Source organism: Arvicanthis niloticus, chromosome 13, assembly GCF_011762505.2.
Source record: "Arvicanthis niloticus isolate mArvNil1 chromosome 13, mArvNil1.pat.X, whole genome shotgun sequence".
NCBI classification, from domain to species: Eukaryota; Metazoa; Chordata; class Mammalia; order Rodentia; family Muridae; genus Arvicanthis; species Arvicanthis niloticus.
In genome coordinates, this window is record NC_047670.1 from 77,205,447 (window position 1) to 77,222,833 (window position 17,387).

The 17,387-nt window shown below is 49.7% G+C and overlaps 2 protein-coding genes across 2 annotated transcripts; both read left to right on the forward strand.

Annotated features, from left to right (window-relative positions):
- The first annotated feature begins 3,297 nt into the window (after nucleotides 1-3,297).
- Hoxc9 (homeobox C9) lies at nucleotides 3,298-6,469 on the forward strand. Its single transcript, XM_034517552.2, has 2 exons — nucleotides 3,298-3,835; nucleotides 5,571-6,469. The coding sequence occupies exons 1-2, from the start codon at nucleotides 3,298-3,300 to the stop codon at nucleotides 5,813-5,815; spliced, it is 783 nt and encodes a 260-aa protein (XP_034373443.1). The 3' UTR covers nucleotides 5,816-6,469.
- A 5,824-nt stretch (nucleotides 6,470-12,293) lies between these two features.
- On the forward strand, nucleotides 12,294-16,031 carry Hoxc8 (homeobox C8). The gene is made up of 2 exons (XM_034516913.2): nucleotides 12,294-12,783; nucleotides 14,158-16,031. Exons 1-2 carry the CDS (start codon nucleotides 12,348-12,350, stop codon nucleotides 14,448-14,450), a joined length of 729 nt encoding a protein of 242 aa, XP_034372804.1. The 5' UTR covers nucleotides 12,294-12,347; the 3' UTR covers nucleotides 14,451-16,031.
- The last annotated feature ends 1,356 nt before the right edge of the window (nucleotides 16,032-17,387 follow it).

Genomic DNA, 17,387 nt, shown 5'->3' on the forward strand with positions numbered 1-17,387 from the left:
TTCCAGGAGGCATAACAGAATGGAATATTGGTAAGGAGGGGCCTATGGGCAAGGCCTGCTTCCTGGTCAACAGCTGTGCCTGCTTCTGAGTGGGGAGGGTCTGGAGTTCTTGCTCCCAAAAGGAAGGGAAGGCAACAGTCTCTCTTCTGCTTCCTGGGGGATTTGAGGGCAGCAGGGATCCCTGTATGGTAGCCCTGACTGCCCAGCTGCCACAGCCTCTTCAGGGTAGGCAGACTGGGAGTGCAGGCTGCTTAGGAGTTGAAAAGAAGGCAGTGTTCAAAAGGAGAAGGAGAGAAGGGAGTCTCATTACAGTCAAGATGTCTATAAGAGGGGCTTTCCCAAATAGAAGAGGCCCAGAGAAGAGGGTCCTTAAGGACTTCTGTTTCAGAACATTGAGGTAAAGGCAGACAGGCCCTGTCGTCTAGTGAAGATGCAGAGAAAGAGCAGGCATGATGTCTCCTTCCTCTTCTATATTTTCCTCTTTCCCCAGAATGTAGCTCAGCCCCCAGCAGCCAGAGTGATTGCTGGGCTAATATCAGATTCGGTGTCCCAGAGGCCTAGTATACCCACCGGAGCAGGTCTCCCAGAGGGGATGGAAAGGAGGCCTCTTACTCCTTTGTGTCCAGACAGAAGTGGCCGCCGCGCCGGGAGCGTCCCGCGGCAAAGCCCCGGCAAGCAAGAGAACTGCACAATGCCATGGCTGCTCCGCCAGCCTGCGCCCTGCCCCGTTCTGCCTGTGCCTCATCGCCCCACTCTCCCTTGCTTTTTGAAAGCCTTCCTTTCTTTGCTCTTAGGTCTCTTTATCTTACCTGCTTTCTTTCCTTTAATTCTTATCTTTTTCTTCCTCTTTACCCTAACCCCTCTTTTCTATTTTTCCTTCCCCCAGCCTGGATCTGTTTAAATTGGTCTCAGGCTCTGTCCCTTGATGTCCTCTTGGTCTCAGTCTGGCCCCGGGCCCCACTGAAGACTAGACGTCTGTGCTCCTTGCTGGCAGCAACTGCCCATGAGCCAGGCTGGGACCCCAGGCACCCATGCCTGGGGGAGGTGCTGACTATGCTAGGGGTTTGAAGAAGAAAGCCTCTGCAGAGGGACTGGAACTCCTATCTGCTCCTTGAACTAGTGAAGGAGATTTTTTTTTGATTGACAGCTAACATGACTATATCAAGGACATAGAAATGTTCTGTTTCTTATTGTAACTTGGATTTTCCAGCCAGTCCAGCCCTACGGAGAAGACAGTGAGAGCTGAGGTGAATTAATCTGAGGCTCCGAGTGCCTTTTCCTAACCAGACACTTCCTTGCACACACACACACACACACACACACACACACACACACACACCTTAAAAAAAAAACTCAGCCCTGATATACCGAAAAGAGAAGAATCAGAGAGGAAAGCTCACAGGGGTTGGGGAGTGCTCCTGTGGTTTTGAGTCTCTCCTAAATACTGCAATTGTACCCTCTCCCCAACATTCATTGCCCCCCCCCCAACACACATGCCATCTTCTCTAGCACTTTCCTACGTTGGAGAAAATAGAGAAACATAGGAGAAAACCAGCTACTCACTTAGAGTTTGGTCTGGTTCTGGAGACTGTCAAGAGGAATAAAGGCAGACTTGGCTGGGTCTGGAAAGCCCTTTAACCAGCTGCCTTCAGATCTTGCATCCTAGCCTCAGCTCTGCCTATTTCTCCTTGCATAGACTCTTCCCTCTGACTCTGAGACTATCCTTCCTTCAGACTCATCCTGCTCTGCCTGGGTGCACCAAGTCTCTGAGGATATCACCTGTCCCTCCATTCCCTACAACCAACTTCTTTGCCCTTTCTCCTGCACCCATACTTAGGATTTTTCTGCATGCCCAAAGCCCTCCATTTGCTAAACCACCATGGGAGGTCTGATGAAAACCTAGGCTGTGTGTACAACAAACCCCAGATTCAAGGGGAGTGGGAATAGCAGTCAACTTATTGGGAGGGTGGAATCCAAGTTGTCTGATATTCCCTTTCAATCACACTGCCACCTTCTGAATTCTTCCATCCGACCCCAAAGAAATTGCCTTCTTCCATCCCTCCGTTGCTTTTTTTCCCCGTTCCAAAAACAGCCTACAATTTTATTTAATGAAAGACACATTTATGAACAATCAAATGATCCTCATAAAAATTTTATTGAAGGACGTAAAAACAAGCTACTTGCCCACGACCGAGGTCGCTCTCTCGATTTGCCCATTCTCACCCTGGCTCTCTGCAGACAGAACCTCCGAGTGACTTCTTTGGGGGAGGGAGGAGGGTGTTGCAGAGATGGACCTGGGGGCAAAGGAGGGTGAGCAGGCAGCTGGGATGGGGATGCCCCACTTAAGTTGTGTAGCTCCTCCACCTCTTCAGACTGGCAAAGAAACAGAGACAATAAATTTTAAATAAAGGCTTGTATATCTGTGCCAAAGCAAGAGGAGACTTGTGAGGCTGATGATAAAGGTGTGTGAGATTCCCAAGCTCCACTCCTCCCACCGCACAGACCACCTTTCCCAAGCTTCCCATACCCTAGATTTGGGAAACTGAGCTGGCCAGGGGCAGAAGAACTCTTCCCTTTCCCTCCTTCCCTCCCTCCATCCCAGCTTGTTCAGTCCCCTCCCACCCTCCCTCCCTCGCTGCTGGTACTGCTCTTCCTGAAAGAAATACATACATACACAGTATTTAAAAACGCATTTTTAAAAGCCACGTTCCGAACTGACAATCGCTGATCTCCGTTCACTCAGAGACTGCAGGAGCGTCGGAGCCGACAGAGACAGATTACGTCAAGAAATAGTTCCTCCACCTACCTCGTCCGGCCTCCCCGCCCCTATGGGGCTCCCCGAGCCCATCTCAGCTCTGGGGGTCCAGGAACCCTGGCTTCTGGGACTGGCATTTTCATCTTGTTGTTTTTTAAATCCTCATGGTAGGGGGAGCCATCTGCTTTTGGCTGCACATGGTCAAGGGGGGGTCCCTGATGAGATATGATTCGTCCGGGGAGGGGGTGGGCTGTCTGGCGCCTTGGGTCCAGAGTTGCAAATCGCCAGGAAAACGCAGGTCGCGGGGATCAGCAGAGAGAAGGGGGTGGCAAAGGGGGGAAAAAGCAAGGGGGGAAAAAAAGCCCCTGCGCATTGATCCGCGCCGTATTTTTGGGTAAATACGATCACGTGGGGGCTGGGGAACCAATGAGCTGCCGGGAAAAGGCTGGAAAAATAATTACCTGCCTTGATTGTTCTGTGAGCAGATAAAAAGTACATATACAGTTCATACAATAATCTTATGTATGTAAAACCCTGTTACGATGTCGGCGACGGGGCCCATCAGTAACTATTACGTGGACTCGCTCATCTCTCACGACAATGAAGACCTCCTAGCGTCCAGGTTTCCGGCCACCGGGGCTCACCCTGCCGCCGCCAGACCCAGCGGCTTGGTGCCGGACTGTAGCGATTTTCCGTCCTGTAGCTTCGCGCCCAAGCCGGCTGTATTCAGCACGTCGTGGGCGCCCGTGCCCTCGCAGTCGTCCGTGGTCTATCACCCTTACGGCCCCCAGCCCCACCTCGGCGCCGACACGCGCTACATGCGGACTTGGCTCGAGCCGCTGTCCGGCGCCGTCTCCTTCCCCAGCTTCCCGGCCGGGGGCCGTCACTACGCCCTCAAGCCCGACGCCTATCCCGGGCGCCGCGCCGACTGCGGCCCGGGCGACGGCCGCAGCTATCCGGACTACATGTACGGCTCGCCCGGGGAACTGCGCGACCGCGCCCCGCAGACGCTGCCCTCGCCCGAGGCGGACGCGCTGGCCGGCAGCAAGCACAAAGAGGAGAAGGCCGACCTGGACCCTAGTAAGTTGGGAGCAATTTTCCTTTACAACCGGTTCAGTAGGGGAGGGGAGGCCAGGCGGGGACAGCTAGATTACAGCCCCTCCGAGTGGCGCGGGCAGCGCGGGAGAAGAGCGAGGGCGAGGGGGTGAGGACTCAATAAAAGCGAATTACCTTGGGGAGCTCTCAGGAGCAGGAAGGTCTGAGAAGGGGGCCCAGACATCCAGGTTGGGTGAGGGCCGACCAGAGGGGCTTCTTTCCCACAGCTGGCTTTGAAGGAAAACTCCTGAGTCCCCCTCTTAGCTCAGGTTTTTTTTTTTTTTTTTTTTTTTTTTTTTTTTTTTTTTTGGCTCAGTGGTCACTTGGGGGGGGGTGATGCAAACAGGGACAGGGGCTGGGCTGGAGGGCTGAGATTCATTTTGTAGTTTGAGAAAGGACAGGAGCAAAGGGAGAGATATTATCCCTACCTCTCATAGCCAGAGTGGGGAGTCTTCATCCCACTAGGGGTTTATAAAACAGAAGGTTCATTGACTTCTCCCTCAGGAGAAGAATCTGGGAGTGCACAGACTAGGAACTTAGATCAGGACTTCTAGATACAAGTGGAGGAGAAGTAAGATCCGAGTTTCCTTAAACTTGAAAACCCACTTTTAAGTGTCCACAGGAGAAAAAGAGTTGTGAATTGTGATCAAGAATATATAACAAGTAAAGAATCTTCAGATTAAAGAAACACACACACACACACACACACAGAGAGAGAGAGAGAGAGAGAGAGAGAGAGAGAGAGAGAGAGAGAGAGAGAGAGAGAGAGAGGAGGGGGCTCCATTCAGAGAGACAGGAGCATTCTGAGTGTGTTGCATAGAAGGGGGTGGTAACTAGGGTAGGTAAAAAGATAGGGGCAGGTGTAAGCTGCAGGGTCAAAGAAAGGGGGGAGAGAAAGAAGGAGAAACAGCAGGGGAGGGATACAGTCCCCAGGATGAGAGGAAGTGTCTGGAGGATCCCCAGGAGGAGACTTCAGAAAATCTTTACCTCTAGGTCTATAAGGGGCCAGGGCCTAATTATACCCCTCTGAAGGCTTCCCTCCCTGCTCTCAGCTACTCCCATAAACCTGAAATTGGAGGGTTGTGTCCTGCAGAGCTGTCCTGGGGCTGGCTGGAGGAGGGGGGCACTGGAGTCCAACACATGAAGGAGCCTTTCTCCAAGGCCAGCAGATCTGTAAGGAGAGGGAAAGATTTTCCCCATCCTGATAACTTCACCCTGATGATTCGCCTCAGCAGGGTTGAATTCTGAATGGGAGATGGGTGCTGAAAAGAAGTGAGGATTTAGGGACTCTCAGGACTTGGTCGTTGGCTATGATGATGGGAGGGGGCAGAGGAGGAGGGAGGTGGGGAGGAGAGGGACCTTGCTATAAAAATAAAAAACAAGAGAGAGAAGCGTTTATGGGCCTATGAAATGGTTGGGAATTTGGACTTTTTATGAGGATATTCTCGAATTACTACTCTTGAAGCTGAGGACCAGACTGTGGGGGCTTTGGTAGCTTAAATTTTACTACAGTTTTAGGTGCTGGAAGCTGAACAGGGAGGGGACACTGGGAGGGGGGGCTGGATGCAAAAGAGAAAGGAGGAAATGCCTAAAGCAAAATGTGTCCAAATTCAGGTTCAATTATTAAGTTTGGTGAGCTTAACTAAACCTAGAGTGGGATGACAGAGGTCTTAAACTGGAAGGGAACTCTACTGACCCTTGCCTATGTTTGGCCTTCCAGGCAACCCCGTGGCCAACTGGATCCACGCCCGTTCCACAAGAAAGAAGCGCTGCCCCTACACCAAGTACCAGACGCTGGAACTGGAGAAGGAATTTCTCTTCAATATGTATTTAACCAGGGACCGTCGGTACGAGGTGGCCCGTGTTCTCAATCTCACTGAGCGGCAGGTCAAAATCTGGTTTCAGAACCGGAGGATGAAGATGAAAAAGATGAATAAAGAGAAAACCGACAAGGAACAATCCTAAGCCCTGCCCCAGCCTGCTGCCTCGGCACAGCCAAGGGAAACACAAAACCCCCCACAAAAATGCCCCAACCCAAGCGGGAGAAAGCACGAAAAGAAAAGGAAAGAGCAAGATAGAGAAAAGCCCACCGTCTTAAAAAGAAAAAAAAAGGAAGGGGAAAAATGCAAACTCTTGTGATGTGGGAGGGTTAAGTGTTGAGAAATTGGTGTTTAGAGTTAGTTCTATCCATCGAAGAGGAGGCAGGAGAAAAACTGCGTTCTCTTCCCCCAGCGCAACCGAAATAAATGACACACACAAATGTGAATTTTTTTCCTCCTTTCTTCAGAGAAGCCAGTCTCTCTCTCTCTCTCTCTCTCTCTCTCTCTCTCTCTCTCTCTCTCTCTCTCTCTCTCTCTCTCTCTCTCTCGTTTTGTCTGGGCTATTTCTTCCTGGGCCTTGGGCGCTCTGCGGGCAGATTTCTTACAAGAAAAGACACACAATGATGATTCCCAGTCCAGGGCCAGACTGCGCTGCTGACTGTGTCAGGCTGCAAATGCAGGCTGGTGCCTCGGGCATGTACAGAGCAGTGTTCTTCTTAACCCAATGTCCCTCCCATCATCTGTCGTCCTGTAATATTATTCTGTTTGTTACAGTAGAACTCTGTTAATATATCTAAGTCACTTGGAAAAAAAAAAAAAAACAGAAACCCAATCGCATCTAGTTCTCATCATTTTATTCCTATGGTTCTGTCGAAGAGACAAGTGCTCACTTAAGTCCTCTAAGGGAAACTGGAACCAGAGAAGGGGCTCCCTCTGTACCTTGGAAGGGCAAATGCCTGCAGCTTCCCTTCAGGCATGGCAGAATGGGGGGGGGGCTCCAGGGGAGGGGTGGAGGCTGCTGAGACAGAGGCCTAGCTTGTGCCTGCCCGCTGGCTGCCTATGAGTTTCCTAGTGGCTTGATGAAGCGTTGTGGGGAGCACTGCTTGAATGGTTTTGCTGGCTGTAATTAATTGCAATAATTTATGAGTACATGAGATCAGAGAGAAGAGATAGGTGAAGGTGGAAGTTGGGTGCTGGGTGAGGGCCCAGACTGGCTTCTTGCCTGGTTGTGTTTTGGTGCTGTGGTGTTTTCAGGGTTGACTGAGAAAGAAAGGTAGTTGGATGGTCAGCTAGGAGGAAAGGCCATGTAGGCCTCAAGAAACACTGGGGGGGACAGGCTGGTACTGAATGAGAAGGGGGGGGAGGAGGAAGAAATGAAAATACAAGAAAAAAGACAGGATGAAGAAGGAAAAAAAGAAGGCAGGAGAAAACAATAGAAAGGAAAGTGAGGAAATAGGTAGAAAAGTCAATGTAATCAGAATTAGTTTTTTCTTAATGAAATTATCCCTGACTCTTCTCTCTTCTCTCCCCTTCTATTCCCCCCCTCCAAAGTTTTAATGTTGATCAGGGTGACTAAGGTCATCTAAGCAGTATTTCTAGGGAATAGTGAAGCCAGGCTCCAAGGAACTGGCTGGGGACTAGCCAGGAGTGGGGTGCTCTCTGGTGGCTGTAAGACCCCAAGCACAGAGGTGTTGATATGTATCTAACTGGTAGGGCTGGGTGACTGCACTGCAGCCTTCTCTAGAACCTTCTCTCTTTGGAGCTGACAGTTTTCATGAGCTAATCAGAAGCAGACAGAGTTGCTGGGTCTGCCTCAGCCCAGTGCCCCCTTTCTCAGAAATCCCCCAATCTGGAAACTATTAAAATTAGACTGTTTGAAATATAACCCTTTAATATCTTGGACTGTCCACTCCTTCAAGGACACAGAGTGTCACTCTGAATACCTGGAGGACACCACCTAAAAGAATATAACTGGGGGGGGGGGTGTTCCTCGGTGTTAGTCCCTCCAACTCATCCCATCAAGATTGGTGGACACTTGTATGGACAACCTCTGCCCCCTTATTTGAGTCTCCTACCCTCTTCTTCCAATTAGGAGGATTGGAGGAATATGAGAAAGGTTGAAAATTTTTGTTTCTTTAATATTGGGGGGTGGTGTCAATCAAGAGACAACAATTGAGCAGCTTTTAATGTATTCACTCTTTCCTGCTTGGTAGATTTCCCTCCCCCTCTCCTCCTAGCATCAGTTCCTTGCTCTTTTTGGAAAGGTACTTCGTCTGTATTTTCTCACAATCTCGTTCTTCCCTTTGGCCTTTTTGCTGTTTTGTAACCCTGGCCTAAGTTCTGTACTTGATGTGAGAGCCAAGACACCCTTCTCTCCTTCAGCCTGGACCATCAGGATGCTGGCTTTTCTCCCTGCTTGAGCTCAGCGCTGTTTCCGGGCTTTCACTCCGCCCCTGCTCCAAGGCCCTGAAGCCTCCTCTCTGAGTCCACCAGCTTGGCCTGCTTTCTGAAACCTGCCCTCCCGAGCCAGCCTTGCTGCTACGGAAAGGAAAGAGGACCTCAGAGTTTGTAGGACCCCAGGAAATGGTGGGATTTAGAGTCGGTCCACTCTTTAATTCCGGTTTCCAGCCTCCAGGTCCGGATTAGATTCTATTATATTCATTACCATTTATGAATTAAAACAACATGACACACAGCTGGGGAGATAAATGAAAGCAGGCTAGGAGAGAAGCTAGCAAACGCCCTCCTCCCTTCATCTTCCCTCCCACCTCTCCTCTGCTCCTTTGTCGGAATCACAAAACCCTAAAGGTTGTCTCACTTGGGAAGGCAGCAGATAGGTACATTTCCGTAGCACAGAAATGCCACTTTTATGGCCCTGTTTGTCTCCCTGCTCTGGGTTCTGAATGGGGCCGAACAAAACAGCAGTGCAGAGCTGGCTAGACGTCTGGGCTTAATTGTTTTATGGTTTAAATAAGGTGGACACTCTTTCCTTTGAAATCGGATTATAGGAATGTTTTGTCTATGGCCCACAGAGATCAGGATCTCTCTGGCTGAGAGGGAGAGGTGAAGAGCGTTCAAGGGATGGGCTACAAACTAGGTGGTGGGGGCAGCCTGGAACAGAGTCCTACTCTGAAGTCTGCAGGCAGCAGCAGAAATAAACTGTGCATCAGGATAAGGGGACCTGGGAGTTTAGGGTACGTGCTAGGAGCAGAGGTCGTGGGAGCTTCAGATAGAGTGGTGCATCCGCTTGCGCAAAGGGTTTTCTAGACTAGAAAACGCCTGAGTGGAGGAGACTACAACCATTCCTTTACAATGTTTCTTTATTCCAGAAAGGGCGGGGGGGGGGGGGAGTTAACAAAAGAGGACAGTGTGGAACCCTTTGCAAGGTTTATTTCAAGAATTTAGAAAACTAAAGAACAGAGGCAACTACCTGCCTGGAATCCCTCTCCTTTGGAGCGGTTTAGAGGCTTCTTTCTCCCAACTTTCCACCTTTCAGCTCAGCCTGGGTTCTCTGCTGGCTTTTCCCCAAACAGATTGCATTGGAGCAAGTGGACGCGAGGTGGCGCTGTTGCTCAATGTTAGAGGCAGAGGTGCCCTCCGACCGGCTTGGCCTACTGACATTTCTGGCCAGAGTGGAAGCTTCGGTCAGAAAGCCCCTGGCTTCTGCCAGATTCGGCCCCACTGCCTCCGAACAAATCAACCTTCTCACCTGCGAGATGTAAATAATTTGTGAGTGGCAGCAGGAGATGGGCCCTCACTCTACTGGAGAGCTCAGGAGACGAAAGAGGGCAGGCATCAAAAATAATCGCTTGTGGAGATAAGTGAGGAGCAAGTAATTAACACAAAAAGGCGGAATGACCCGAACAAACGAACATAAATCCGTGGTACCTAAGAGGGCGGTGCAGGCCTCGGGCTGTGGGACAGAGCTCCGGCGAGGATGGATGCTTGCAGTTCCTTTATTTCCAGGCTCAGAGAGCAAAATAAAGCAGATACGCATAAAAGAAGATAGATAGATAGATAGATAGATAGATAGATAGATAGATAGATAGATAGACAGACAGACAAATAAAAGCTGAGACAAATCCCCAAACGGGAAATCAAGTCCGATCAAGGTTTACAGGACTGATGAGTTTCCAGGACAGGCCATCGCATGCTCAGGACAGTCGCATTCCAAGACACAAAGGCCCAGAAGAATAGCTCTGTAGCAGCGTTTTTTGCTGCACCATAAAATCTGGAAATAGATCCCACCCCCTAAAAGATAAGGCACAGGCCCCAGAGAGGATCAGGACCCTCTGAGGCTCCTCTTTTCAGCCAGAGAAGAGAAAGTATTTATGACAATCCCGGTGTCAGATGCTAGGAACTCAGCATCCACCTTGTTCGGCTCTGCAGAGTCTCACAGATCCACAAGGCTGGAGCCCAAGATGCAGCAGGCTCTAATCAGGGGTGAAGATGCTCTGGGGTGCCCCCCCCCAACGTTCTGGACCCTAGTGAGACCAGAAGCCCACCGCACTTCTGGACCCTTCCCTTCTGCTGCTTCAGAGCTAGAGTTCTGTGTCCAAGAGTTTGGGCAGTTCCTAAGTTCATTAGTGGTGAGTTCCCTAAATGCAAAAGATTTTAAAAAGATCTCTTGCCTGGACACCAGTGAATCTCCTTTAAGAATCTGGCTAAGAGTATCCATTTCCCTAATAATTACTTAAATACCAGAAGGACAGAGGAGAGCTGCTTTTTTTTTTTTTTTTTTTTTTTTTTTAATCCTATCTTGCCCTGCTATTCTTTCTTTGATGCCTAGAGCCAGCCCAGAGTTGTCTCATATGGGGTAGAAGGAAATGAAAAGATCCGGTTTTGGTTTTCTAACCAAGTCCTTCCTTGCCCAACCTGCAAACCCCAGGATGTGTGGGGGGGGGGGGGGGGAGGAAGATCAGGCGGATTTTTTTCTTGATTCAAAAGCCTACAAATGTATATGTTTATCAAGCATTATGTGAATGTGCCTGGTGTGCACATGTATGTACAGGTCTGTGAGTCAGAGTGGCCACTTCCAGGAATGTATATGGGTAGTGAAAAATGAACTAGCACTTGGTGTGCCTCGGGATAAGAGAGTAATATAGTACATACAGTGTGTGTGTGTGTGTGTGTGTGGTGTTCCGAGTGTGCTCCAAGATGGCCTCACATACTGTAGAGGAAGAAAACAGGAAAAATCATTCTTATTCATCTTCATTCATGAGCACAATAGCCCCCCACACACACACACACACATTGGTCTTATGCTTTCTTCTTTTTTCTCTCTGAATTAAGCCCACATAACTGTAAGCACTGTGGCTGGAGAAGGGTGTTGGTAGACCAAGGTTATTTTTTTTCCCATTAGAATTAACTTGAATTTGTTCAGTCTTGGGCATAGGGATTCTGCCCCCACCCAGAAAGTGTGGGTAAATATTTAAAGAGTGTCTGTTGACAGTTCCCATCCACATCCTGGCCTGGGCAGCCTGCCTGGAGAAGGGGGTGTGTGTGCAGGGAATCCTGAGGGCCCCTCTAGGTTGAGCTGGCATTTCCTATGGGATGATGGTTTATGAGAACCAGTAAGAGGCCTACTCTTTTGCACCCTTCAGTCCAGCTAATCTCCAAAAAAAGAAATCTCTTGAGTTGGGCTAGGCAGAAACCTGGGCACACAGGCTATTCCTTTGAGTCCCCACAAACAGCTTTGCTCTCAGATTCTCCTAGCTAAGCTTATTTGGGTTTCCTGCTCCTTGGAAGGGCTACTTTCTGTAGGTCCTTCTGAGGTATATAGAGTGGCCCCCAAAAGCAGTCAAGAGACAAGAATCTCTAGGATATAAAGAAGACAGAGCAGATCCAGACCTTGGAGAGAGGCCAGAGGCTGGAGATTCTGCAGGCTGAAGGGTTTGGGGTACATGATCACTATGCTGGGCTTCTCAGAGTCCCCAGACTTCAGGAACCTCAAGAAACTAGTTGCAGGCTTAGCCCTGACTTACTAACACTCACCCCCTGGGGGTCTTCTACCTGTTGAGGTAACCTGAGTTGACCTGATGGTTCAGATATCTCTCAAAAAGGAAAGAAATGGGGGGACACCTTCAAACTAGAGTGCACACCTTGGAAAAACTGGCCTTGGCCATTAGCTGTGGCTGGCTCGCCTCCCCCTACACACACCACACCCCCATTCCTCCCCTCTCCTCCCTCCCTCTCCTCTAGGTCCCCCCCCAGCCCTGAACCCCTCAATCCTCTCCCCCAGTCTCTCTCTCTCTCTCTCTCTCTCTCTCTCTCTCTCTCTCTCTCTCTCTCTCCCTCTCTCCCTCTCTCTCTCTCTCTCTCTCTCTCTCTCTCTCTCGCTCGCTCGCTCGCTCGCCTGTCTTCATGTCGTGGATTGATGAACGCGAATCGCGTGTAAGCGCCGCCACCGCCGGGAGTCTGAGGAATTCGCCTGGGCTGTTAGAGGAAAGAGCTAAGTGAGAGCGCGCGCTCTACCTACCGACAGTGAGCAGAGAGCCGCCGCCGCCCGAGCCCGCAGCCGGCACCGCGCCCCCACCTGCCCAGCCCCCAGCCCAGCAGTCCAGCCCCGGGGAGCCGGCCAGCTTGGGGTTCGGTCCCAGGGGGAGGGGAGTTTCGGGGATACCCGGCGGGGGAGAGTGATCCAAGGGGAGGGGGCAGCGGGTTTTCATGTACCCAGCATGAGCTCCTACTTCGTCAACCCCCTGTTCTCCAAATACAAAGGCGGAGAGTCCCTGGAACCGGCCTATTACGACTGCCGGTTCCCTCAGAGCGTGGGCAGAAGCCATGCGCTGGTGTACGGGCCCGGCGGCTCCGCGCCCGGCTTCCAGCACGCCTCGCACCACGTCCAAGACTTCTTCCACCACGGCACCTCCGGCATCTCCAACTCGGGCTACCAGCAGAACCCGTGCTCGCTGAGCTGCCACGGAGACGCCTCCAAATTCTATGGCTACGAGGCGCTCCCCAGACAGTCCCTTTATGGGGCTCAGCAAGAGGCGAGCGTGGTGCAATATCCCGACTGTAAATCCTCCGCCAACACTAACAGTAGCGAAGGACAAGGCCACTTAAATCAGAACTCGTCTCCCAGCCTCATGTTTCCATGGATGAGACCCCACGGTGAGAAGCCTTTTCTCTTTCCCCCTTGGTCTCCCGCGCTCCGGGGTCTTCCCCCCTCCCTTGCCTCCTTTTTGTCTGTCCTCGCTCGCTTTCCTTCCTGGCTTTGGGGGTCTTTCCCACTCTACTCCCGTGCCTGGGTGGGTTCCTGGGAGACCGAAAGGCTTGGCTGGGGGTGGGGTGCCTGAGACATTGTGTTTGTTAGGGTGAAGGTGGGGGAAAGGTGATTTGTGGGTGTAAAGGGTTAAAAATCATTTTCTCCATTCCTTCTGTCTCTCCTTCTCCCCATCAGTAAAGCCAAAGTTGAGGAGATGGCTGACAAGGGCACCCTGAGAAAACTGAGGTTATCAGTTTTGGGGGTTGGTAGCCAATTTTCCCAAAGAAAATTTCCAACGCCAGCCATCCCAAGACAGTTACCAGACTGCTGGGTGAAAAGGAGGAGACCCTTTGCTATCTCCCCCTAGCCAGGGAGAGGGGCAGCCCCCCCCCCCCAGGACAAGCATTCTGGCTCTCTGGGATCTTCACTTCTTCCCCTCAGAGAAGCATCCTGAAGGCCACTACCCCAACTTTTCTGTACTTCCTCCTGTTGGAGAGAAGACTGAAAGCCCGAGAAGAGGAAAATCATTGCTCAGAGAGAGAGAGAGAGAGAGAGAGAGAGAGAGAGAGAGAGAGGTCATACCAAGTAGGGGCCTCTGAGATCCAGGGGACTCGAGTCAGGCTACCCGCCAATCAAGAACTATAGGGTCTCTTGGAGAGCTGTTCAGGTCATGAGCCCCTCCAAGGGTGGCCCTTCATGGCCCAATTTCGAAGTACAGGGGGAAGCGATAACGACAAGTTCCGGCAGGGATGGCCCTTGATTTATTTGTTGGTCTCCAGTTAGCAATCAGGCAGAGCAGTGATACATTCCAAAAGATCAATTATTTTTCTTATTGGAAAGGCATTAGGCAGAGATCGGCAAGGAGGGGGCAGTGGGCACAGTCCCTTCTCCTTTAACCCCAGCCCTTTTCCTTTCTTTTGGAAACAGATTCTGTCCCTAGGCCGCCTCACTAAATGCCATCCTGCACTTGTAAACAAAGCTGCAAGAGCTAGGCGGTAGGCCTGAGGGAACCTGCAGGCTTCCTTGTCCACCCCAAGCCCTTACTTTTCAGACAGTCACATCCCAGCCCCCACCCACCTTCACCCACCTCCCAAGGTGAAGGAAGTCAAACCAAAACATCTATGGAAACTTTTCTTGTCCTTGCTTGCTTTCTGCAGTAGGCCTATCGGCAGGAGGAAGGGAGGACTGGGAATAGCAGAGAGGGAACTTTGTGGGGCTGTGTTGGTGGGGTGTGGAGCCCCCACCCAGACATAACCAGACTGGGGTTCTGTTCTGTTCAGCTCCTGGGCGGCGCAGCGGTCGACAAACTTACAGCCGGTATCAGACCTTGGAACTAGAGAAGGAGTTTCTCTTTAATCCTTATTTGACCAGAAAGCGCCGGATTGAAGTCTCTCATGCCCTGGGACTGACAGAAAGACAAGTGAAGATTTGGTTCCAGAATCGAAGGATGAAGTGGAAAAAGGAGAACAACAAAGATAAACTGCCTGGAGCCCGAGATGAGGAGAAGGTAGAAGAAGAAGGGAATGAGGAAGAGGAGAAAGAAGAGGAGGAAAAGGAAGAAAATAAGGACTAAGGGAAAAAAGAGAAAATCAGCAAAACCCCCCCCCCAGCAACTCCCTTGAAGTTTCGTTTTATGGTAGCAGATAAATTGAGAAGTTTACGACTGTCATTTGCTTTTATAGAGAATAGAATGACACTCACAACTCTAACTACCTGTCAGATAGTTGCAGCTCTGCTTTTATTACCTTTGGACTTCCCCCACTCTTTATTTGTCTGGGGGTTGGGAGGGGGAACCTGAGACACAGGGAAAAGTTCTGTTCCACTCCATGCCCAGCACACATTCACTAGTCCCTGCTCCCACCTTCTGAGCCCTTCCCGATAAAATCTTACCCTACACACACACACACACACACACACACACACACACCTCCACACTCCCTCTTCACACACTTCTCTGGTATTTATTTTAAAAGGGATTACCCTGAAGATGTAGATGATTCCTGGCTTTGCTTGTATGCTGGGAATTAAAATACTGGATTAACTTTTTTTTTTTTAAATGAAAAGAGAGAAGAAAAAACAGGAAAAGGGGGAATGAAAGGAAAAAAGAAATAAAAGATAGAAAAGATGATCCCCCCCCCCTTTTCTGAGGGCTTTTTCCTTAGAGAACCCCCTTGACTTTCTCCAGGAATCTGCTGGAAATCAAGGAGATGTGGGTTTCTCTATCCACCTCCTCCCTGAGGGGTCTATAAGGACTGGCAATGGTCTCTGAAATCCTACCTATCCATCCCATAGTCACTTGGGTCCATGCCTTCCTTGCCTTGCCTTTGCTGTTTGATCTTTTGGGCCCCAGCTTCCTCTGAGCTGTGTTAGTGTTTGTGCTCAGAAATCACCATAATCATGAAAATAATATACTGATATTAAATCTTTTAACATACTACCTAAAGGGAACCTGCAATAATCTTGAGGGAAAAAAAAAGAAAGAAAAAAATCCTAATACAGGAGGGAGAAAAAAAAGGGAAAAAAAGAAAAAAGAAAAAAGAAAGAAACCTCCAGTGTATTTTATCACTACCTATAGAAAGAAATCCTGCTTTGAGAGTATTTGTAATGCGGTTTTGTTGTTGTTTGTTGCTGCTTATTTCACTAAAAAAAAAAAAAAAAATCCCAACAACTGAGACTGCCTAGCCCGCCGGTCTTGTGCGCTTTTATTGTGCTTCTAACCCCAGTAGAGTAGAGTTAAACTGCACTGAATGTATAGTTACTCTGTCTTGAATTCTCTGTTTATGCAATGTGCTCGAAAGGAAAAAAACGTTAAAATATATCTATAATAATAATTTTGGTCATTTGTCTTTATGTCCAGCTATGAATGTAGATTTTGTGTCCTGAAAGCTCTGTTCCTGGTCCAAGTACTTTGTATTGTATACGTGAGTCATAATAATAATAAAAAAAAAAACGAAAGAAGAAAAAAGTAGAGCTGGAATGACTTGCTGTTTCTCTACAGCTCTCCCTCATTTTCTGCTCCTCCCCTCTTTATTCCCTTTCCCAGCTCTGCAAAAGGCCTATACTGATCTTGCTTTGAGCGGTGGAACTTGGAAGTGGGGTGGAGAGGGCTGGCAAAGCTGGTAGGGCAGGTGACTGGTGGGGGTTAAGAGGAGGAGGAAGAGGGACCGTCTACTGGAAGGGAGAAGAAAGAAGGGTTACTTGCTTACACTAGTCTTAATGCCCAACAAGGTTTGTGGGTGCTGGAACCTTAGTGGGAAGATGGGGCTCATGCTTTAGCCCCCTGGTTTGTGGGTTGGGTCTATATAAAGAGTCAGCCCTATGCTCCTCCTGTGACTATGCCATTTCTTTCAGGGTTTTAGGACAAGGGTGAGATGATGGGGTTCTTTTCTGATCTTTCCATGTCTCCTGCTTGTGGCCACCCCTTAGCATCCAGTACAAAATGAAATAGTGGATGGGGGTGGGGGAATGTATGAGGCTAAAGGTAGCTGCACAGTCAGGAGAGTTTGGCTCAAAAATGCCAAAGTGTGAGGGTGAGGAGGCTTCTGCCTGGGACAGAGGATAAAGGGTGGACAAATGAGCAAGACAGAGAGTCTGCAACCTGGAATTCAAATTCAACCAGCACAAGGCTATCATGGCTATTCAGCCCCCTTTCTGTCCACTTAGCCTCCGTTTTGGCTATTTCAAACCAGCTCTTGGCTGGCTTCACTTTGACAATTGAGCAGCTTTCCTGGCCACCACAGTTGGAACTAATGATTTGGGAGGATGGGCCTACTGCGTGGACAGTCCCCAAGCCCAGTCACAGTAGGGCAAAGGGAATCTTGACATTTTCTAAAATAGTGGAACCCAGCTAGTAATGGGATCATTCTGGAGGGACCTAGGCACACAAATCTGTTTATGCCAATAAAATTCTGTTCAAACCATTCCAAATTCCAGAGATACAAGCCGGCTGGCTCAACCAGACCAGAGGAAGAGGGGAGGAGGGTGGACTTCTGGCCTTCAAAAAACAGACCACCAAAGAGAGATATTTTTGAGACCAGATCTCTGGGTCAATGTTTTGTAACCTAGGCCCAGGCCAAGTGTTTCATCAGGGTCTCAATCTCTGGCCCCTATAAAAGGGGCTCAAGATTTGTCAAGCGATTTTCCTAGCGCCCCCCACCAACCCTGTCTGTGAACCTGAAAAGACAGCTTGGGGAAAACTTTAAGTAGAACCTGCCAGGAAATCTGTCGAATATGGGGTCCCTGCTGGCAACCAGGATCCAGTTTGGCTTGGGAGATATGGGGTGTTGGCCAGGGAGGCCTGAAAACAACATTTCACTTCCCACCAGCCTCTGGGGGACCACAGAGGGAGACCCGTTTCATTTTTTTAATCGTGAAATTATGATTGCTATTGATAAAAATAATAATATCCTGCCCTGACGCAGAGCGACATGATTCCCTCATCAAATGGTTTTGAACGGCCTCGCTGCTTCCCCCCCCCCAAACACACACCCCGCAACACCAATCCCCCATT